Below are 24263 nucleotides of genomic sequence, written 5' to 3'. Positions count from 1 at the left end.
CCAGTTTCCTCATCTGTAAAATGAGCTAGAGAAATAAAAGGCAAATCACTCTAGTGTCTTTGCCAAGAAAACCCCAAACGGGGTCATGAAAAGCCAGACATGACTAGAAAACATCTGAACAACAAGGAAAGATCATAGGTTCATCAAATTATAGATTTAGATCTGGAAGAGACTTCACAGTTTATCTAGTGTAACTTCTTCATTTACAGATGAGGAAACTGAGGTCCAATTAGGTTTGCAACTTGCCTAAGACTGATTGCACAGGGAGTAGCATCAGAGGCATGATTTGAACCCAAAGACCTCTCTACCACAAAAAATTGCTGGGGAATCTAGGTTTCCAGCTCCTAAGAAGGACCCCAGTGTGTCTGGAAGGGCAGCAGATCCCTGATGAATGCTGGAAGGAGAAAGCAAGCTGAGAGAGTTCATGGTAGAAATAGGATGAGAAAAGGGATGCTCTAGAACAGGGAATGGGAAGGCTTTGGAGAGAGAGTCCTGGACTCTGTTCAATCATGTATCCAGGCAACATTTATCAAGCTCCTGCTGTATTTCAGGCGCTCTCCCTGGTCCTGGAACAATCCAGACTAAAGGAGTGCTGAACAGCATGGTGGGAAAGGCCCAAGACTAGGGAGTCAATCCCTGGCTCAGCTTCTTCCTGCCTTAGCCTTCACTAGTCACTGGTCTCCCTGGACTTCCATTTCTTCAGCTACAAAATGAGCGGGGTTATGCTCTGTGACCTCTCAGGTCTCACTTACCCTAACCCAGCTCTAAATCGAACCAGGACATCCCCTGTTAAACTTCCATCAATCCTTCCAGGATCCATGATTTTGTCAGCATGAATACTCACTCTATCTACACATTAGCCCTCCACAATCTGAATACTGTGAGAATCTCTGTAGATAAAAAGTGTAATTCCCTGTAGACTGCTCAGGCAACAAACCCCTTCAAACATAGCTAAGCTGATCTGGACAAAACACTTACAGTGTGTCACTGGCCCATACCCAAAGCCTGTCCAGTCTGGTAAAACCTAGGCTGGCCCACAGAGCCAATAACAACCCAGGATCAACTTTGTGCCATGATGAAGAATTAGGGCAGCGCTTAAACAGAAACAGTTGTTTAATGGAAGTAAACATTCACAAGCCCTTGCACTAGGCAACCCTTTATCACATACACATTTATCAGCCATTTCTGTTTCCAGATCTGTTACTCTCCTGAGCCATGAGCAGAATATTGCGACATCAAGGATACGCTCAGGCTAAAAGATGTGATATAATGGAAAAAACACTGAACTCAGCATGTGAGCCCAGCTGCAAGATGATGGGTGAGTCACTAGCCTCCGTTTCCTCCTCTGTAAATGGGGATGATAGCACCTATACTACTTTTATGTCACAAGATTGTTGTGAGGATTAAATGAGATAATGGAGGCAACATGCTTGGAAGCTGTAAAGTACTGTATACATGCCGGCAATGATTGTTACCATCATCATTATAGGGTTATAGGATCAAGAGCTGGAAAGGCCCTTAGTCCTCGTTTACATGAACACCCTCATCTTACGGATGAGTAACTAAGGCACTGAAGGCTGAAGGGATTCATCCAAGGTCACAAAGGCACTGAGAGTGGAGCCATGATTTGAACCCAAATCCTTGGACTTTCAATCCACTGCTCTCTCCATTACACCATGCCAATTAAAGAAGCAGTTGATACCTGTGCATAGGCGACAGCCAGCAACGTGGCCACTGCCATTTTGGCCCTTCGAGGAAGGGGGATTCTCCGGGAGAGGAAGTAAAGCCCGGTAATGGCTGTGACGGTAGTGATTCCCTGTAAGAAAGGAAGAAGTCGGTCAGAACTGCATGATCATCTCCATTTCTAGACTACAGAGAGGCCCAAGTGGGTCTGGTCTATTTCACTGATCTGGATGGGCCTTCCTTTTCTCCTGACCTTGGGAGGACACCATGAGGACCTCGAGCTTTCTGCCTGCTATTCTTCCTTCTCACTACGTACCCAGCCCATCTTCTTTTTCATTCAGGGAAATCCCTGATTACATCCTCAATCCAGCTATTCTCTGAAGGTCTTTATATATCATACGTTTCAGCCTGTTCATTTATACCACCTACCTTGCCATCACCCTCTGCAATGCTTCCTTTTGATTTTTCTGAGACCAAGATATATCTTGCAGCCATATAACCTGTAGGGATTACACATCTGTATGTGTATGTATGGGCAGGTAGTTGGCGCAGTGGATAGAGTACTGGCCCTGAAGTTGGGAAGACCCAAGTTCAAATCTCACCTCAGAAACTCTCTAGCTGTGTGACCCTGGGCAAGTCACTTAACCCCAATTGCCTCAAACATCCAGGGCCAACTCTAGTCCTCTTGATATATATCTTACCACTGGATCCAGATGGCTCTGGAGGAAAGAATGTGGTTGGTGACCTTACATCATCCTCCCTCACTTAAACCCAATTCACTGCAAGTCATGAAATCACCTGAATGTCATGGTCCTCTTTGAGAACAAAGGACAAACAACTGTATGTGTATGTATACGCACATCTGCATATAGACATGCCTATGTATGTACATAGATATATAATTATATAAAGGCACATATGCACTCATAGGTTTGAATGCATATATATACACATTATATATACATACACACACATACACACAGAGTACAGATAGTATAAATGGACAAGTTTAAGACCAAAAATTAACATGAGAGCAATGGAATGGAATTGCTTCAGGAAACTGCAAAGTTCCTTTGAGCACTCCAAACTTCTCCCAGAAGTAAAGCTCTGTCTTTTTAGAACCAGTATTCCACTGGTTTTGTTATATGGCTGCAAGACATTGTGTACTGGAAAATAATTTGTAGCTTCAGTAAAGTATTAGATAGAACTACAGAAATTATCAGCCTATCTGTATAAAACCCAAGAAGAAGATGTACAAAGAAAAATGTCATTGAAATAACAAAATGCATAAAATATTTGGGTGTTAACCTACTATGACACACACACAAGAATTACATAACTACAAATATAAAAGTTTTTATAGAAATAAAAGACTTTAAAGTTCTTTGCTAATGCTTATACTTTTTGGGGGGGTGGGACAATGGGGGTTAAGTGACTTGCCCAGGGTCACACAGCTAGTAAGTATCAAGTGTTTGAGGTTGGATTTGAACTCAGGTACTACTGAATCCAGGGCCAGTGCTTTATCGACTGTACTACCTAGCACTAATGCTTATACTTTCGATTTTCATTCTTTGCCTTCCCCTTTTCAGGTTCTATCTTATATCATATTCAATTCAACCCTTATTAAGCACCAGTGTGCCAAGCACTATGCTAGTCCTTGGGGACACAACAACAACAAATAATAATCCCTTTCCAAGAAGCGTACATTCCATTGTATTCATGTCATATGCCTATAGATTGTAAGGTCCTTGAAGGCAAAGATTGTATTAACTCTTATATTCTAATGGTGCCTGGAAAATACCAGTTACTGCTAAATAGTTGTTTGAATGTATGCTCTTTGAGGGTAGGAAGTTTTGTTTTTGTATTTGTATTCCTAGTGCCTTAAGCAGAGTCTTGATTATGGTAAACCCTCGAAAAATATTTGTTGAAATGAACTGAATTGCCAGGTGTGGTGGCTAGTGGGCTGAGTGCATGTCTACACTAAGGTGAGTGTTAATATGGTGGGCCCTTGGGACTAAGGGTGGGGAGGGGTTGGGAGAAACCAGGCTAAGGAGGAACAAACCATCTCCCAGGTGAGAAATGGAGCACATCAAAGGTACTGATCTGAGTGGGCCTGGGCCTGGGAAAAGCCCCTGTACTTCCAGCTTCCTTTTAAGACAAACGTACCAGGATTCGGTGATCAAACTGTACCATGGTTGGATTCTCAAAGACATTTCTAAGGACTGGAGAGAAGGTAAAGAGATCCTCTGGGATCCATCGCTCTCCCATCTTGGGGAAGGAGTTGTATACAAGTCCGGCATCCAGGCCTGCCACAAAGGCCCCTGAAGTTCAAAATAAATTAAAAAAAAAAAACCTCAAAATAAGAGGGAAATTAACATATATAACCCCTTTTACGTGTAAAAACCATCCCATCACAAAACAATATGCTACAGTCTTTTATCCTGGTGCTACAGAGCAGAAACAAAAAAAAAGTGAGAGCGGTATTATGGTAATCAATCCACATGCATCTGTTAAGCACTTACTATGTGCTGGACATTGTGTTAAGCTCTGAGGACACAAAGACAAAAATAAACCTGTTTGAATGGAGAAAACCATAGGCACACACTGCACAAAAAATAACAGCCAGGGGAGTAGTATGTGAAGATTATCAGAAAGGCAGGTTGGGTTGAGTGGCAGAGAGCCCTAGGAGATCACTGATTAGGAGTGAGATGGCCACATTTACACTTTAGGAAAACCCTTTTGGTAGTATTAAAAGATCCTGAAATAATCCTTAGCCTTGATGGTGCTCCATGTGAAAAAGACATTTAAGGAAGGCTTAGACAGAATTATGGATCACAGACTCAAAACTGATATGTTAAAGTGAAGCTGGGAACAACTGTGTCATCTCTCTCATCTCTAAGATTAAAGCAATGCTTTCTCATGAAAACATCTGTCAGAGCACAACTATTTTTTTTTTTTTGCAGGGCAATGAGGGTTAAGTGACTTGCCCATGGTCACATAGCTAGTTAAGTGTCAAGTGTCTGAGGCCAGATTTGAACTCAGGTACTCCTGAATCCAGGGCCGGTGCTTTATCCACTACGCCACCTAGCTGCCCCCTGAGAGCACAACTATTAAAATATCTATATCTGTATCTATATCTATATCTATACCTATACCTATATCTTTAGTGAGGCAATTGGGGTTAAGTGACTTGCCCAGGGTCACACAGCTAGTAAGTGTTAAGTGTCTGAGGCCAGATTTGAACTCAGGTGCTCTATCCACTGTGCTACCTAGCTGCCCCAAAATATTTTAAAAAAGAAAAGAAAAGAGCACAAGTATTTCATCAATTATGTTCTGATGTGACAAAAGACCAGTAAATTAAAGACCAAGAAATGCAGACTCTTATTTGAGAATCGAGGATAGAAAATAGAGGCTGGATAGCAGGGGATAGGCCCAAGAAAGGGAAGGAGAGGTGAGGGGAAAGGGGATGTACAGAAGGCATGAAGATACAGTAGGAAGGGATGAAGAATCGAGAGGACCAAAGGATGAAATGACGGTGGCGTTCAACTGGTAACAGGACCTCATACCTGAAAGAGCTGTAAGGAAAACCAAGCCTGCTGTCCCATGAGCAAATCGCCTCAGCTGCAGGAGCTGACGGGTTTCTGGCAACTGTACAACATAAAGAAGATGACTCACTTAGACAAATGATAGTGCAAGATCTAAAAACAGGCAACATATTTTTTTTCAAAGTCAAATAAAAGTGAAAAATAAAGACAATTAGGTGGCTAATTCAGGAGGTTAAAATGCTTGACAATGTTTGAAGAGATCTGTCCTATGAGATATAACATTTAGTACTTAACAAGGATGAGTCAGTTAAGTATTCAACAGATGAACAATGGCAAGATGCCAACAGAATAAAAAGGAGTCTGTCTATTCCAATTTTCTTTTTCTTTCAAAAAGCAAACACATTTTTTAAAATTCTGAACTTAAACACCCCCAAAAGAGCATTTTCACATACACAGCAGAACAAAATAAGAGGATTATATATAAACATGAATCTTCAGGTAATTTTTCTTGCTTTTTAAAAAATGTATATGACAAATTTCATTTTATTTTCAAAACTCTTGTTTGTGGCTCCTTTTGAACTTCCTTAGGTTCTCTTCTGTGCATTTTAAGTAATGTTTCAATAGGCTTTGTGGGGTGGGGAGAGTTATCACTATTGCCAGTCTTTCATCACCTCCCCCACTGCTCCTCCAATTAAAAACTGAGAACAATAAAAATCCCTTGTAATAAATAAGCACAGACAAGCAAAATGAATCATCACAGTGGCCATGTCTAAAAATGCATGTCTCTTTTTGCCCATGGGTCCATCACCTCTCTGTCAAGAAATGAATGAAAGAAAAAAGCATTTATCAAGCACTTATTATCGGCAAAGCACTGTGCTAAGTGTTAGGATTTGAATAGAAAAGCAAGCCAGTCCCAGCCCTTAGCTAAAAGTAAGATGGAAAAGCTCTATGGTCCTTGAGGTACAACAGCAAGGAAGATTTTAATGGCTCTTCTTTTTTGTCATTTCCACTGATAAAATGGTGTCTGTTTTCAAGACTGAACCATTTGATAGGGCCAAGACAAGGGGCATGACAGGCAACAAGAATTTTTCTTTCCGGGTCTGTTTTCATCAGGGCCTGAGGGGAGATGGTGGTCCAGAGTGTGCTGGTGGTTTGACTTGCCTGGCCCATGCTGCCTGGGGTACCTCGGTACCTCAACAAGGTTAGCATGCTTGCTCTGTAGATGGTACTTGGTGAGGATGGTGGGACCCTCCTCCACAAGAGGTGCTTCTCTGGATGATAGGTGTGAGGGCTGACCTGGACAACCCGCTTCATCCTCAGTGCTCTGCCGACATTTCATTGACCAAAGTTCTTTACAGTTCCAAAGTTGGTTTTTGTTTCTTTACAACGTTGTTGTCTTTGTACAAGCTGTTCTGATTCTGCTTACTTTACTCTGCATCAGTTCACATGACCCAAGAGTCTCAAATCCTCTTTCATCATTTCTTATTTCATCACATTCACACACCACAACTTTTTCTGCTATTCCCCAATTGATGAGCATCCCCTCTGACTCTAGGTCTTTTCATTTCTCTTTTTTACTCCTTTAGAATCAGGACTTTTGTTTTGCTTGTGACTATTCTCTCCCTGGTATTAGATAAAATTTAAAAGTTTTTATGCAATCAAAACCAATGCAGCTAAAATTAGAAAGGAAACAGGTTATTCAGTCATTTCAATCATGTCTGACTCTTCATGACCCCATTTTGGAGTTTTCTTGGCAAAGATATTGGACTGTTTTGCCATTTCTTCTCCAGCTCATTTGACAGATGAAGAGAGTAACATGACTTGCCCAGGGTCACACAGTTAATAGTGTCTGAAGCCAGATTTGAACTCAGGAAGATGAGTTTTCCTGATTCCAGTGCTGTATCCATTTTGCTACCTAGAGTTACCAAGGAAACAGGTAATGGGGATAGGAGGCTTGGGGTTGATCTTTGCAGCAAATTTCATTGATAAAAGTCTCATTTCCTAGATATATAAGGAACTGATTAAAATATATAAGACTAACAGCAACTCCTCAATTGATAAATGCTCAAAGGATGTGAATAGGCTAATTTCTAAATAATACAAGTTATCAAAAGCCATATAAAAATGCTCCAAAATCACTAATACTTAGAGAAACACAAAGAGAGCAACTTTGGGGTTCCATGAGAGAGGAAGAAATATTAGAACAAAAGATTTTTTTAAAAACTGAAGAAATTCTAACATATCTGATATAAAAAACAAATGATCTAGAAAACAGGTCAAGAAGAGATGATTTAAGAATCACTGAACTCCCTGAAAACAATAATTAAAAAAGAAAGCTTGGACATTACATTCAAAGAAATCATAAATGAAAACTGCCCCTCCCCTATCTCCACTTATTTTCCCTATGAGTATGATGCACTTCTCCACCAAATTCTGTGTGAAAGTGTGCATGTTCAACTCTCCTTTGTCATTTCAGGTAAGAGTGAGGCTCATCCAGTGCTGTTCCTCCCTCCATTTCTTACCTACTCCAATTATGAGAAACAGAGTTCTGCCCCTTCTTCCTACTTCTGACACGAGTAGTGTAGAAACAGTACTTTCTATGCTATACTTTCTACATTCCTTTAACCACCCCCACCTTAAACACCACAGAACAGCACTCATACACTTCCAAGTACACCTTTTAAAAAAAAATAATTCCTGTAATGCTTTTTGAAGACACTGAGGTCTGATGGGACACATTTCTTCTCAACCTTCCAATTTCCCATATAAATTTACCCATCTGGTTTCTCTAGACTCTTGTGTTTGCATTTTATAGTTCCTACTCAGCTCTGGTTTTTTTCATCAGAAATGTTGGAAAGTCTTTTATTTCATTAAAAATCCATTTCTCCGGGGACAGCTAGGTGGCACAGTGGATAGAGCACCGGCCCTGGAGTCAGGAGTACCTGAGTTCAAATCTGGCCTCAGACACTTAACACTAGCTGTGTGACCCTGGGCAAGTCACTTAACCCCAATTGCCTCACTAAAAAAATTTTTAAAAAATTAAAAAAAAAATCCATTTCTCCCCCTGCAGTATTTTACTTAGCTTTACAGGGTAAGTTAATCTTCGTTTTAAGTCTATCTTTTGTGATATGGAATACTGTACTCCAAGATCTCTCATTATTATAGAAGCTGCCAGGTCCTGAGTGTTGCTGACTGTGCTTCTTTTTGGACACTTGCAATACTTTTTCTTTGATACGGGAGCTATAGACACTTCTGAGACTTTTTCCTTTGGGGCTTTCTTTCTGGGGTGATCAGTGGATTTTTTTATCTCTACTTTGTCCTCTGGTTCTAACAGACATGGGCAATTACCTTTCAGATTTTTGATAGTTTACACATCTCTCCAGTTTTAGTTTCTGAACCCATATATGAATAAAAATTCCCTCTACAACAAATTTGATAATGGGTGATACCACTTTTGACTGAAGTGCAGGAGAAGCTAGTCTCTTCCAATGCAGGGCATTCCACTTATGGTTGGCTTAATTGTTAGGGACATTTTTCTTATCTTAACCCTAATTTGCTTCTTTGAAATTTATATCTATTGTTCCTTGTTTTGTCCTTTAGGGCCAAGGAAAAAAAGTCTAATTTGTCATCTTATATGATAGCCCTTCAAATATTTCTCCTTCCTCTCTTCTCTAGGCTAAACATTCCTTCAACCAATCCTTATGAAATTATCTCCAGGACCCTAACCATTCCAGCTTGGCAGCTTACCAATGTTCTTCTTAAAATATGGCACATAACTGAATACAGCAGGACACAATAGCAACTGGAGTATCATCTCCTTATTTCTGAAAGCTATGTCTTTTTTTTTTTTTCCACAAAAGTATTTTATTAAGCTATATCTGTCTTAATGAAGACCAAGTCACATTGGCATCATTGGTTGCCATATCACACTTTTGACTTATAAACAACCTATAATCTACTCAGACCTCCAGACCTTCTTCAGGTAAACTGCTTTCTAGTCACACCTTCCCCATCTTACAGTTACAAAGTTCTATTAAATTCAAAATTATCAGATGAGGCCCAACATTACAGGCTGTCAAGATATTTTTGGATCATCATTAAGAGTGCCATCAGTTCTTCCCAGTTTTGTGTCATCTGCAAATCTGATAAGCATACTATATTCTAGTCACTGACAGAAATGTTAAATACCACAGTCAGCTCTTTGAGGTATTCCACTATTGATCTCTTTCCAACTTGACACAAAACCATTAATAACTACTTGTTGGTTCCATCCATTAAACCAGTTCCAAATCTATTTAATTGTTCTATCACTTAGCCCATTATCTCTATATCTTGATGAGATGTGAGATGACAGAATTTGTCAAATGCTTTGTTAAAATCTAAGTAAACAATATCTACAGCATTACCCACATATATCAGTTTAACAACCTGTCAAAAAACTGAGAAGTGAGGTTTGGCATGACCAGCTTTTTTTATGGAAGCCACTGACTCTAAGTGATTACTACTTCTGTTTCTAGATGCTTATTGCCCATCTATCTCTTTGATAACTGGATTTCAGTATAACTGGTTTCTTTTGTAATTCTAGGCACTTTATTTTCCACATCATGAAATTTATATAGCACTTTAAGGTTTACAAAGCACTTTACAAATATTATCTCATTTGATCTTTTTTTGGAGGGGAGGGAAGGGTAGTGAGGGTTAAGTGACTTGCCCAGGGTCACACAGCTAGTATGTGTCAAGTGTCTGAGGCCAGATTTGAAGTCAGGTCTTCCTGAATCCAGGGCCAGTGCTTTATCCACTGCACCACCTAGCTGCCCCTGCCCAACTCTTTGATAACCCATATATAGACTTTACACAGAAATTAAAGCTAAGGTTATATGCCTATAGTTTATAGATTCCATTCTCCTGCCTTTTAAAAAACAGGAATGCCCATCTCTAGCACCGTGGAAGCAGTAGGGACCTCTTCCATTTCTTTTTTTTTGCTTTTTTTTTTTTTTAAGTGAGGCAATTGGGGTTAAGTGACTTGCCCAGGGTCACACAGCTAGTAAGTGTTAAGTGTCTGAGGCCGGATTTGAACTCAGGTACTCCTGACTCCAGGGCCGGTGCTCTATCCACTGCGCCATCTAGCTGCCCCTCTTCCATTTCTTATAATCTTTCAGAGATCCCCATCTTTGGTTTGTCAGAATATATGTCAGTCTCCTCAGGATACTGAGATGTAGTTCACTTGAGCCTAGTGACTAGATCTTACCCAGAGGCAGCTAAATGAACTCTTGCTAGTTTCCTACTTATTTTGAGTTTAAGTTTCCAATTTTGGTTTTGTTCCTTGCAGTCTAAAGATTTTCTCTTCTCCTTGGAAGAGAAAAGAGAACCACCATAAGATCTTAGGAGCTCTGTCTTCTTCCATCCCAGTGTTCCTGTCCCCTTCTTTGAATCTTCTCATTCTCCAAATGTAGGTTTAAAAAAATACTTTTTGTTGTTTTTAGCTGTCTTCAACCAGACTCAATTTATTCTGAATTTTAGTATTCCTAACACTATTCTTTTTTTTTTTTGTGAGGCAATTGGGGTTAAGTGACTTGCCCAGGGTCACACAGCTAGTAAGTGTCAAGTGTCTGAGGCCGGATTTGAACTCAGGTACTCCCGACTCCAGGGCCGGTGCTCTATCCACTGTGCCACCTAGCTGCCCCTGACACTATTCTTATAGGACTGTACCATGCTTTTACATTTACCCTCCATTTCTGGGGGAGGGGTGTAGAGCCAAGATGGCAGAGAGAAGTCAGGAAGTTGCCTGAGTTTTCCTGTGTTTCCTTCAAAAACAACATTAAATCAAACCTCTAAACAGATTCTGGAACAACAGAACCTACAAAAAGAGAGACATAATCCTCCTACTTGAGACAATTTAGAAGACTTCAGGAAAGGTCTATTTCACCTGGGTCAAAGGGGAGGGCGGCTCAGCTGGCAGTTCAGCTCAGCACAGCTTGGCTCAGTGGGCAACCTGGCTAAGCAAAGGTCAGCTTAGTGGACAGCTCAACACTGCTGCAACTAGACAAAGCTGAGAGTGGAGCAGCTGTGAAGAGTAAGAAGCTTGTAACAGTGAACCCTGTGCCCCAGGAGCAGACTTCAACTTTATAAGTATAAAAATAGGCTACAACATGAGCAAAAACCAAAAAAGGACCCTTACCATTGACAGATTCTATAGTGAAAGGGAAGACCAAAACTCAAACTCAGATGAGTTTGTCTTTTTTTTTTTTTTTTTTAGTGAGGCAATGGGGGTTAAGTGACTTGCCCAGGGTCACACAGCTAGTAAGTATCAAGTGTCTGAGGCCAGATCTGAACTCAGGTACTCCTGAATCCAGGGCCGGTGCTTTATCTACTGCGCCACCTAGCTGCCCCCTGAGTTTGTCAAAATGCCTACAAGTGACGACTCAAGTGGGAAGATGATCTTGTCTCAAGACCAAAAAGCCTTCTTTGAAGAACTCAAAAAGGCTTCTAAAAACCAAATGGGGGGCAGCTAGGTGGCACAGTGGATAGAGCACCGGCCCTGGAGTCAGGAGGTCCTGAGTTCAGATCCGGCCTCAGACACTTAACACTTACTAGCTGTGTGACCCTGGGCAAGTCACTTAACCCCAATTGCCTCACTAAAAAAAAAAAAAAAACAAATGAGAGAGGTGGAAGAAGAAGTAGAAAAAGGAATGAGAATTACACTGCAAAAAGTAGCACAAAATTGACTGAGGAGGGGCGGAGTCAAGATGGCGGAGGAAAGGCTGTGACTCCCACAAGCTCCAGATAAACCCGTCCACTCACGCCCAAATAATGAGGTAAAAAAACAAAACCCAGAACAGCCTAATACACATAAGAACAGAGTGAGACTATTTCTCCACAAAAGAGGGCAATTCTGATCACCTACTGATCAGGCTGAACAGCTTAGCGCGCGGTCCGGACCCAGTCAGGGACACTGCTTCCAGTGCATGTCAGAGTCTTCAGTACCAGCAGCTTCTGAGGCTCCAATCACGGACTGGTGAGGGAGTTCGGAGGTAGGCCGGGGTGAAGTGGAGGCAGTATCTACTGGAGTTGGGGCAAAGTGCCCTGGGTCTGAACCAGTGGGCTGAATTGAGTGGTGGTGGCCGAGTGGGGGAGGGGCAAAAGCATGCCAAGCTTCCGACCATAGAGAATCAGAGTTCAATCAGACTTCTGTTTCCGGGTCAAAGAGAAAGTGGCTGTGATTACTCACAAGCCAGGCAGGCTGAGAAGAAACCCAATCACCCCCTGGGCCACGCTGTAGCACAAACAGTGTGTCCTGGAAGCAGCGCCACACTTTAAGAAGGAGTTAAAAGGCAAGAAATAGTAAGCCAGGATGAGTAGGCAGAGAAAGCAGAAGACCATTGAAAACTTCTTTGGGGGAAAGGTAGACCACAATACATCCTCAGAAGAAGAAAATAAGGGACTTTGAAGAGAAAGTAGGAGAGATAGAACAAAGATGTAGAGAAAGAGAGGAAGGAATGGAAAGAGAAATGAGAGCAATGCAGGAGAGTTGTGAGAAAAAAGTTAACAGTTTGAAAAGCCAAATGGAAAAGGAGATTACAAAACTGTCTGCTGAAAATAATTGCCTAAGAATTAGGATTGAACAAATGGAAGCTAGTGACCTTATGAGAAACCAAGACACAGTAAGGCAAATCCAACTGAATGAAAAAATAGAGGGCACTGTGAAATATCTCCTTGGAAAAACAGCTGACCTGGAAAATAAATCTAGGAGAGATAACTTGAAAATCATTGGACTACCTGAAAACCATGACCAAAACAAGATCTTAGACACCATCATCCAAGAGATTGTGAGGGAAAATTGCCCTGATATTATAGAAGCAGAAGCTAAAATAGAAATCGAAAGAATCCACGGATCACCTCCTGAAAGAGATCCCAAAAGGAAAACCTCCAGGAATATTATAGCCAAATTCCAGAATTCCCAGGTCAAGGAGAAAATATTGCAAGCAGCTAGGAAAAAGGAATTCAAATACTGTGGAGCTCCAATAAGGATAAAGCAAGATCTAGCAGCTTCTACATTAAAGGACCAAAGGACATGGAATATGATATTCCAGAGGGCAAAGGAACTGGGACTACAGCCAAAAATGACATACCCAGCAAAACTAAGCATCATCTTTCAGAGAAAAACATGGAATTTCAATGAGAAAGAAGATTTTCAGGCATTTGTTATGAAAAGACCTGAACTGAATAGAAAATTTGATCTTCAAATACAAGACCCTGGAGAAGCATAAAAAGATAAACAGGAAAAAGACTTCATGAGGGATATTAAAAGATCAAACTGGTTATATTCCTACATGGGAAGATAATACTTCAAACTCATAAGAACTATCTCAGTAAGGAATTAACAGAGGACACAGGTCTGAACTGAATACAAAGGGATGATATCTGTAAAGCATTTATGTTTTGTTCTTTGTGGGGTGTCATGTCTGGGGCCGGATTTGGGCTTGGGGCCTCCTGGGTCCAGGGCTTGTGCATTGTCCACTGTGCCACCAAACTAACCCATAATGACATCTTTTTTTTTTTAATTTTAATTTTTTTTTTTTAATTTTTTTTTTTTTTTTGCGGGGCAATGGGGGTTAAGTGACTTGCCCAGGGTCACACAGCTAGTAAGTGTCAAGTGTCTGAGGTCAGATTTGAACTCAGGTACTCCTGAATCCAGGGCCGGTGCTTTATCCACTACGCCACCTAGCCGCCCCCTGCATCTTTTTTTTTTTTTAAGTGAGGCAATTGGGGTTAAGTGACTTGCCCAGAGTCACACAGCTAGTAAGTGTTAAGTGTCTGAGGCCGGATTTGAACTCAGGTCCTCCTGACTCCAGAGTTGGTGCTTTATTCACTGCGCCACCTAGCTGCCCCCATAATGACATCTTTAAAATAGGGATGAGGTGTAGGACAAATAGACTAGGAGAGGGGAAAGGGGAGAGATGGTCTGGGGAGAGGTTGTTCACATGAAGGAAACAAGAAAAAAGCTTATGGAGGGGAGGGGAAGAGGGGGAAGGAATTGGGAATTGGGGAGTGAGTGAACCTTAATATCATCAGAATTGACTCAAAGAAGGACTAACATACATACTCAAGCAGGTATAGTAATATATTTTTGCCCTGAGGGAGGGGAGGGAGATAAGGGCGGGGAGAGGGGAAGGAGGGAAGGGCAGATTGGGGGAGAGAGCAGTAAAAAGCAAAATACTTTTGAGGAAGGTAAAGATGTTCTGCTTAACGGCACAAGTATGACATATTGAATTGCTTGATTTCATAGGGAGGGATGAGGAGAGAGGGAGGAAGAAAATTTGGAACACAGATTTAGCTCAAAGACCTTAAACTCATCAGAGTTGGCTCATGGAGGGAATAACATTCACACCCAGTTGGGAGGAGTAATCTATTTAACCCTGCAGGAAAGTATGAGGTGAAGAGGATAAGGAAGGAAGGGTGAAAAAAGGGAGTGTAGAGTAGGGGAGGGGACAGTCAGAAGTAAAACACTTTTGAGGAGGAATAGGTAAAAAGAAGATAGAGTAAATGTCATGGGAAGGGAGTGGGATGGAGGGAAATAGTTATGATGATTGATTATAATGGTGAAACATATGGTACCTACTTTGCTAGGCTTTTATGAAGAAAATTCTCTGTCAAGCTTAAGGTACTTTATTTAGGTTATAATGAACAGGATACTATCAGAAAAACCTGGAAAGACTTACATAAACTGAAGCAGAGTGAAATGTACTGTATACAAAATAACAGCAATAGTGGGGGATGATCTGCTGGGAAGCATATGGTTATTTTCACCAAGGCAAACTGAAAGGCAAACTTCAAGGAATACTGTAGCCAAACTCCAGAATTATCAGGTGAAGGAGAAAATATTACAAGCAGATAAAAAGAAACCATTTAAATATCATGGAGCCACAGTCAGGATTGCACAGGACCTGGCAGCTTCAACATTAAAAGATCGCAGGGCTTGAAATATGATATTCAGGAAAGCAAAGGAGCTTGGATTACAACTCATAATCAACTTCCCGGAAAAAATGAGCATTCTCTTTCAGAGGAAAAGATGGACATTCAATGAAATAGGGGACTTCTAAGGCTTCCTGAGTAAAAGACCAGAACTGAACAGAAAATCTGATATCCAAATACAAGACTCAAGAGAAATATAAAGAGGTAAACAAGGTGGGGGGATGTTGTTCAATGATGTTAAAAGGCTCACATGCCTATGAGGGAGGATAATATTTTAATTCTTGGGATCTGTATCTCTATTAAGGTATTGTTATTAAATTGACTTTGATGTGATGATACAAAGAAACTTAAGGGGCAGAATAAAAGAAGACTGGGGGGAGGAGAGAAAGGGGGAGGTGATATAGGGTTAATTACATCATATGAAGAGGCATAAAAAGAACCCATTACAATAGAGGGAAAGAAGGGAGGGGTGAGCATTGTTTCAACCTTACTCTCATCAGATTTGGTTCAGGGAGTGAATAAAATACACTCCCATTTGTATAAAGGAACTTAGCTTATTCTTTAAGGAAACAAAAGAGGAAGGGGAAAAGAGTGGTATTGATAGAAGGGGGGAAGGGACAAGAAAAAGAAGGGCAGCAGATAAAAGGGAGGGCAGATTGAGGAAGGCAGTGTTCAGAAGCAAAACACTGGTCAAGAGGAACTGGGTGAAAGAAGGGAAAAAAGAGTACCCTCCATTTCCTGGGGTTTTTTGGGGGGTTCTTTTGGTCACCTTAAAATTTTGGATGGTCAGTTAGTTTCTCCTGTGCACCCATATCATTCTCTCTTTTTTTTTTGAGGGGCAATGAGGGTTAAGTGACTTGCCCAGGGTCACATAGCTAGTAAGTGTCAAGTGTCTAGAGAAATGAACTTTGGAAAATACATTTAGTTAGTGGAAAGAAAATGAGTGATTAAGAGGCAGGAGAACTAGGAGAGGCATATCACAGACACCAAAAGAGAAAAGGATTTCAAGGAAGGAATGCTCAATAGTGTACAAAAACTTGAAGGAGATTTTTTTTTTTTTAAAGACTGAAGTGAAAAAGACCAGATACTTAGGAGGTACCTAGAATCCAGTTTAGGTAAGGTAGCAGGGACAAATACCAGATTATAGTTGATAAGGAGGAAGTGGATTTTGATTATAGTTGAGAAGAAGGGGGTAGATTTCATTCTCTAAGTTCAGCTGTGAAAAGTAGGAAAGGAATAAAATCATCCAAATGTAGACAGCATCAAAGTTTTAATTCTAGGATGGCTTTTCCCTGACACCCAAAACATTTATGTGCAGCCTTTGCCAACTGTCAGGTGGTATATGCTCAGGTAATACAAATTAATTTCATTATCAGAATGAGAAAAAACAACTCTGAAGACAAATTTACTGCAAAGCATAAACATATATGCATGCCTCATTTTGTCCTATACATGTTCATGAAACTATAGATCCATCCAATTTTTTTCTACCCTTAAAAAAACCCCTCACTTAACTCTCCAAACTCCTCAAGCTATCATTCTGTATCTCTATTTCACAGCCAGACTCCTAAAAAAAGTTGTCTACTTTTCTTCTTCTCTCCCTCACTTCTCAAAGACCCTTACAATCAGGCTTAATCACACAATTGAAACTGTCCTCTCCAATGTTACCAAAGTTACCTAATTGCCAAACTCAATAGCCTTTTCTCAGTCCTCCTCTTTCTTGACTTCTCTGCAGTATCTGATGCTTGGGCTACTGCTTCTTCCTGTATGCTCTTTCCCCTCTGGGTTTTCACGACTCTGATTCTCCTGTTTCCTCTCTGATTCCTCCTTGGATTGTGCTGGATCATCATCCACACCCTGCCCCTTTGAGTGTTCCCCAAGGCTCTGCCCTGGGCCTTCTTTTCTGCTTTCTTTCAAAAATCTCTTTTGATGACCTCATCAATTCCCATGGGTTTGAGTTTTCTTTCTGAAGGGGACTTAAAGAGCTATTTCCACAGCTCTGAGCTCCAATCTTACAACTGCCTGCTGGATATTTCAAACTGGATGTCCCACAGACCTTTCAGACTAAATACAACTCATTATATTCAATGCACTCAAATCCACTTATATTCCTACCTTCTTTATTTCTGTGAAGGCCACCACCATCCTTCCAATCACTCAGGTTTACAAACTAGGAGTCATCCTTAACTCCACCCTTGTATCCAAATGGGTGTCAAGTCTTGTCAATTCTACTTCCACATCTCTTGAATCTTTCCCCTTCTCCCTGCTTACAGAACCACCATTCAAATTCAGACCCTCATCATCTCTTGTCTGGACTTAATACAAAATCATCCTTCTTGGTCTCTGTGCCTTGAATCTCTCCCCTCTCCAATCTGTCTTCCACACAGCTGCCAAAGTGATATTCCTAGATCACAGATGTGACCACTCTGCTGCTCAAAGAGCTTCAGTGACTCTCTATCACCCCTGGGATCAAATACAAATTCCTCTGTTTGGCCTTTAAAACTCTTCACAACATGGCTCCAATGTACCCTTCTAGGCTTCTAACTTTCCTCCCTTCACAAATTCTAGGGTCCAACCAAACTGGCCATACTCCTCCTCTGTGCCTTGCACAGGCTATCTGCCAAAAAACACTCTTTCCTTTTGGCTCTTTCTTTTCTTTTTTGTTTTTGGCGGGGCAATGGGGGTTAAGTGACTTGCCCAGGGTCACAAAGCCACTAAGTGTCAAGTGTCTGAGGCTGGATATGAATCGGCTCTTTCTTATAATCCTTAGTTTCCTTCAAAGCTCAGGTCAAACAATATCTCCTATGTAGATCATTAACTAATCTCTCCGGCTTCAGGTGCTTCCTTCCCAAAATTACTTTGTATTGATTTTGTACACACACACACACACACACACACACACACACACACACACACACACTTTTTGGTGAGGCAACTGGGGTTAAGTGACTTGCCCAAGGTCACACAGCTAGTAAGTGTAAAGTGTCTGAGGCCAGATTTGAGCTCAGGTCCTCCTGACTCCAGGGCCAGTACTCTATCCACTGTGCTACCTAGCTGCCCTGATTTTGTACATATTTATATTGAATATGTTGTCTTCCCCAACATAAGCTTCTTAAGGGCAAGGGTAGGTTTCTTTTTGTCTTTGCACCCCCAGGGCCCAGCAGGCACTCAATAAATGCTTGCTCTTGTTTCTGTAGATCAAGCTGTGAAACTCATCATTTCCCTTCCTGACACTGGATCACCTTCCCACCTACTCTATTCCTGTCAGTGGCATCACTGTTCTTTCAGTCACCTCTTGCGGAAGGCAATTAGATGTGACCCCCCCCCATCCTTCTTCCTCTTTACTTCTAGAAGTTTTACTATCCATTCTTTCCTCCTTCTCTTCTATATCAATCAATATTTCTCCAATGAACCATTCAGAAGAGGTGTCTCTACTTCTCTCAAATTAATCCTCTCTTATATAGGTTTTCTTGAAATGGAGATTTATTATTTTATATTGAATCCTCTCTCAAGTTCTGCTATGTACATAGACATGTCTCCCCCCCCCCCTTTTGTGTTGTATTTAAGTTTAGAATGAACAAAAAATTGACCAAAAAAAAGTTAATCCTCTACTCGTGCCCTTGATTCCTGCTTCCTCCAGGCCCTTGTCTTATTTTTTCTTCCTTTCACTGTTAGACTCCTTCAATTAGTGACTCTCTTCGGCCTCCCCTACCTTTCTGCCTGCCTCTTCTCACCTTTACTTCCTTCTCCCCCTTCCGGATCCACTCCTTGAATGCCCTTAATCCCCACGTCTCTGTACTCAGCCTTCTGTTTATACTCTCCCTCCCTTACAGTTTGCCCACTCTTACAATTTTAACTATCACTTTAATGGAAATGACCCCAATCTGTGTCTCTAGATGAGATCTTTCTCCCAAGTTCTAGTTCTCTATTTCAAATTACTTTTCCTAGATGTTTCTATTTACAGGCTCTATTATCACCTTGAATACACTCCCACTCAAAGCTTATCCAGGGTTATTTTTTGGGGTTGCCATTCCAGGCGCTGACTATACTTTTCACACCTGTTATAAAGTATATTAGTGTTAACAATGATGAAAGTTTCATGTAGGTACAAAATGGAACCCGTTATTATCAAGGATCTCTAGAAATAAAGTGTCATACCTTGCTTTTACACATTAAATCAGTCCAGTTATAGTGTCCTTTAAGTAACATAGAGAACACATATATCACACCACTTAAGTATTATGTATACACTATATTCTCCTGGACTCAACTATAATAAACATATAATACTAAATATGTAACAATTCTCTTATTCTATGTTACCTTACATTCACAGATAACCTTTTTCTGAATCTCCTTATCTTCCTTTGGGTATTCACAAGTCAAGCTGCTAGGGTTTGGTTTTATAGCAAAGGGGTCCTTAACCTGAGGTCCATGGACTTGTTTTTAAAACTCTAACTAAACATACTGGGTTTCCATTGTGATCCTATGTATTTATTTGATGTATTTAAAAATAATCTTCTGAGGAGTGGTCTGTAAGCATCCACAGACACAAAAGGGATGCAGGACACAAAAGAAGCCCTGCTCCCATAAGACTTCTTCTAACTTCATTATTTAAAACTTTGTCTTCCTAACACCTTTAATGGACTTCATTGTATTTTGACATACACTGTCCTGCCCTTAAATAAATTCTGCCTTTGGGGGACTTTCTCCAGATCTCTTTCAAAAAGTAGTAGAAACCAATGTTCCTTTCATTTCAATGTTTTGTTTCCTGGACATTGGTAGACTTCATTGTAAAGAAAGCTTTATTTAGGTCAACCATCATCCACAGTTCACTAACTTCTAAATCTTCAGCTAGCTAGGACTTCTAGTTCCCTGACACTAGCATCACTGCAGAAATACAAAAAGACACCATAAGAGTTGTCTATGGAATGCTGATTGTCTTTTACCTTGTCTCGAGGAAGCAACAGGGAGAGTGCAGTCCACAAGCTGCCACAATAGAGGAGGAGGGCAGAGCCCAAGTGAGCCGCCAGGCGGTACTGGCTCACCCGAGGGATGTCATGAGAATCTGGTTTTTCTTCTAATCCACTCTTCACCATATACCACCCCAGCAGTCCCTAATGACAAATGGAGAGAGAGAGACAGAGAGACAGATACAAACATGGTTCAAATTAACTACATACCATACCTTTAACTTTATCAAGGAGAAATGAATAGTGTCCTCCCATGTCCCTGAGGTTCTAGAAATTAATATTTACCCCCTTCCACAGTTAGACATATCATCTGAAAATCTAACACCGGGACAGTTAGGTGGCGCAGTGGATAAAGAACCGGCCCTGGAGTCAGGAGGACCTGATTTCAAATCCGGCCTCAGACACTTGACACTTACTAGCTGTGTGACCTTGGGCAAATCACTTAATCCTGATTGCCCTGCAAAAAAAAAAAAAAAAATCTAATGCCTCCAAATGTGCTCTAGGTCTTATCTCATCCAAGGGATTGTTTTTGACCTTTATCCCTTTCTGCTCTGGCATCAAAGTCATAGTATTAAGGGGAATCACCAGCTCAAATGACTTGAAAGGTTGTGAAGTGGCTCCCTAGCTGGTACAAAAGAGCCAGGGCTGTAATATAACCATGCCACCAGTGTACATCTCCCTCCCACCCCCACCTCCCCCAAATGCAAAAGATCTCCAGATCACAGATTTCAAATAGGAAGGGCTCTTAGAGATCATGTAAACCCATCCTCTCATTTTACAGATGAGGAAACTGAGAAGCCAAGAGGCTCAGTGATTTAAGGTCATACAAGCAGAACAGGGATTTGAATCAGGTTCTCCAGAAGGTCCTTTTCGTGACTTCTTTCCCCCTTCAAGGTAGCTCTTGGTGTTCATTTTAAACTACTTTCATGCATGTAAAAATGGTAAAGGGGAATCACACAGTGATTTGCCCTTCCCTATACACGTAGAGGCTTTCTGGCATCTTTCCTGGCCCCTCTCTCTATCTTTACCATAAATATTTCTTACTCTGAAAAAAGTCATTTTCCCCTCTGCCTTTTCCAACTACTCTTCCATATTCTGTCTCTCAGCTGCCTCGTCCTGATGTCCTTACCTCTTTTTAGACTTCTCCATTGCTCTTGACTCCTTGTTTCTGCAGCTCCAGGGACACTATATTTTTGCCTCATGTTTCTAGCATCTTTTCAAGCTCTTATATTCACCTACCAATTAAGTGTGGGGAGTTTTCCAAAGCTTTTTTCATTCAGGAACTTAACATATACGATTTCAACTGCTATCTGTCTTCACTTCTCACCTGTCTACACTCCTCAGGATTTGGCCTTCCCTGCCCCAGGAATCTCATCATTTTGCAAAATCACATCAATTCTGAAACTCACACCTTATCAGACCCTCCTGGCCCTGGGGCCCCCTACCTCTGCCTGGAGAGGGTGAAGTTGGAGAGTTCCTCTCAGAACCTCCATTTAAGGAGGGCACCCAGGCCAGCCATTAATTCATTTCCCATTCAGCTGCACTCCTCTGGACTTTGTCATCATATCCCCACCCCACTCTCCCCTTCCCCCATCCCTTCCCCCTGCTCCCCAGCTTCCTTCTCTGTTGTCTTCCACCATTGGATTGTAAGCTCCTTGAGAACAGGGCCTGTCTTTTTCTTTTTGTATGCCTAGTGCTTGGCATTGTGACTAGTACATAGTAGATATTTAACAATGTTTACCGATGGAAGGAATGGCTAATCTGTCTCTATTGCTCAACTAAATCTCTAGCTCCAATCTCTCACCTGCTTTCTAGTTCCCACTTCACTTGGATGTCTTGCTGCCATTTTAAGGTACGCCCCCTTTTCCCAAGTTCTCCCCTCTTACCTAATGCCGCCCTGACACAACTTCAAAATACTCTATAGTAAAGTCATAGGATTATACATCTAGAGCTGGAAGGGACCTTATGGATTTTCTAATCCAAACCCCAATTATAAGAGGAAATCCAGTAGCACAAAGAAATAGTCACAATACTTAGAAAGGGCTTTCTCATTCTGAAGGGACTTAAGACACTGAAACAAAACATGATTTAGTCAAAAACAGTTTGATTTGTCAGCTCCAGTGGATATTTCTGAGACTCTTTGAATCTTGTAGAACTCACCTGGAAACAGACTAAGCCACAGAGGCCAAGAACACAACCTTTCAGGCCACGGCTGAGCCAGCCCTTTCTCCAAAAGTAGGCAGTGGGAAGGATATATGCTAGGCCCACAATCCGTCCCCACATGCGGTGAGAGTACTCCATGTACCAGATAAACTTGAATTCTGCCAAGGTCATGTTATGGTTCAAGCTAGATGAGAGGGAAATCAATAAAGGAGAATTAGAAAGCATTTTCTTAGCATTACCTTAAGTTTGGTTTTTTTGGGGGGTGGGTCAATGAGGGTTAAGTGACTTGCCCAGGGTCACATAGCTAACAAGTATCAAGTGTCTGAGGCTGGATTTGAACTCAGGTCCTCCTGAATCCAGGGCCAGTGCTCTATCCACTGTGCCACCTAGCTGCCCAGCATTACCTTAAGTTTAACATGATAAAGGTACAATTGCATAGCCTCACAAAATGGGAAATACCTTGTTTTTTCTGAAGGCAGAAAGTTACCCCTTGCCAAAGAGATTAAACATCAGGGTATACCTTATTTGACAATGGGAGATTTCTACTTCCTGCTGTTTGATAGGGGGTAGTGTGTGTGTGTGTATACAAAATCAAGCTACACTAAAAAGTTTAACTTCCAGAATCCAGGAAGCCCAGTAAAATTGTTGACCTAGTCTCCCATTTACTGGTAATTTCAATACAAACAGCATTTTACATACATTTAAGAAAATTCAGCATCTTCAGTGTTACTCTGGCATTCCTCAAAGGAATATCCTATCCTCCTGCAGGATTCTCAATCTATCAGTGACCAAAAGGCCACTTTGGAGTTACAGGTACAGTCCAGAGAGCACACAATGCCTATCAGAGCCAGATACTAACAAAGAGAATCACATATTTTGAAAAAATTATAGGTAATGAAATAGTAAAAAATAAAGCAGGAGATTAGGATGTTTCTATGGGATTAATTTTTTGTTCCCCCCCCCCATACTTCCACTCGATAAAACATTCAGTGTTTGTTACTATTTGCAACTGGTTGTGCTTACATTTTAAATTCTGGAAACTGCTGGTATTTTTGGAACTCTGCTTCCCATTCTTCTTGGCTAGTTGGTGGTTTCATCTCCTTTATCAAGTGCCAATCGACCATGGAGAGCCCAGACTCTGTCAACCTTAGGATGAAATAGAAATGTATATTATTAAGATCTTAAAAGAAATCTACTGGCTTCATTACTTGTAGACTAAAGGAATAAACATATGGATTTAACCTTGCCAAAGATAACATTCTGCTTTCCATCTCCTCACTGATACAAATTTTTTTGGTAATTTTCCCTAAAGGCAATATTAGGCACAAGTTTATTACATTTTTTCTCTCCCATCTCTCAGTCTTTGACCGACTCAATCAATAATAAATGTTAAAACCAAGTTTTCCTATGAGATCCATCATTCTATATATTTAGAGGCTTAGAATTTCAGATCTGAAAAGAGCCTGAGATAATATAGTCCAATTCCTTCATTTGACATATGGGGAAACGGAAGTCCAAGGAGTTTACATGATTTGCCCAAGTTAGTGGCAGTGTCCCATATCCTATTTCTGAATTTTGTGCTCTTTTCACTCAGCATTATTGTGCTCTTGAAAAACACATCAGAATTCTTTTTTGTTTAGTTATTTCAGTTCTGTCTGATTCTTTGTGACACTATTTGGGGTTTTCTTGGCAAAGATACTGGAGTGGTTTGCTATTTCCAGTTCATTTGACCGATGAGGAAACTGAGGCAAACAGGGCTAAGTGACTTACCAAGAGTCACATAGCTAGTAAGTGTCAGAGGCCAGATTTGAACTCAGGAAGATGAGTCCAGGCCCTTGCACTCTATTCACTGTACCACCTCAATGCCCCCATCAGAATTACAGGCGCATTCTTTTACTGTAGGACAGATGATGAGGTTCCTATATCA

General features: G+C 41.0%; 1 protein-coding gene across 2 annotated transcripts in view; it reads right to left on the bottom strand.

The window, feature by feature from the left end:
* LOC122740150 (cytochrome c oxidase assembly protein COX15 homolog) overlaps positions 1 to 24263 on the bottom strand; it is a 29885-nt gene that overhangs the window by 3914 nt on the left and 1708 nt on the right. For both annotated transcript variants that reach the window (XM_043982010.1, XM_043982011.1), the window contains 6 exons: positions 23360 to 23482; positions 22334 to 22520; positions 20150 to 20317; positions 5250 to 5331; positions 3850 to 4004; positions 1703 to 1816 (listed from right to left, as the gene is read on the bottom strand). In XM_043982010.1, the coding sequence (XP_043837945.1) occupies positions 1703 to 1816; positions 3850 to 4004; positions 5250 to 5331; positions 20150 to 20317; positions 22334 to 22520; positions 23360 to 23482 (829 nt within the window). The remainder of the gene's footprint in view (positions 1 to 1702; positions 1817 to 3849; positions 4005 to 5249; positions 5332 to 20149; positions 20318 to 22333; positions 22521 to 23359; positions 23483 to 24263) is intronic.

Source organism: Dromiciops gliroides, chromosome 2 (assembly GCF_019393635.1).
Source record: "Dromiciops gliroides isolate mDroGli1 chromosome 2, mDroGli1.pri, whole genome shotgun sequence".
Classification (NCBI taxonomy): domain Eukaryota; kingdom Metazoa; phylum Chordata; class Mammalia; order Microbiotheria; family Microbiotheriidae; genus Dromiciops; species Dromiciops gliroides.
The sequence above is the reverse complement of the archived record's forward strand: the minus strand, read 5'-3'. Positions and strand labels throughout refer to the sequence as shown.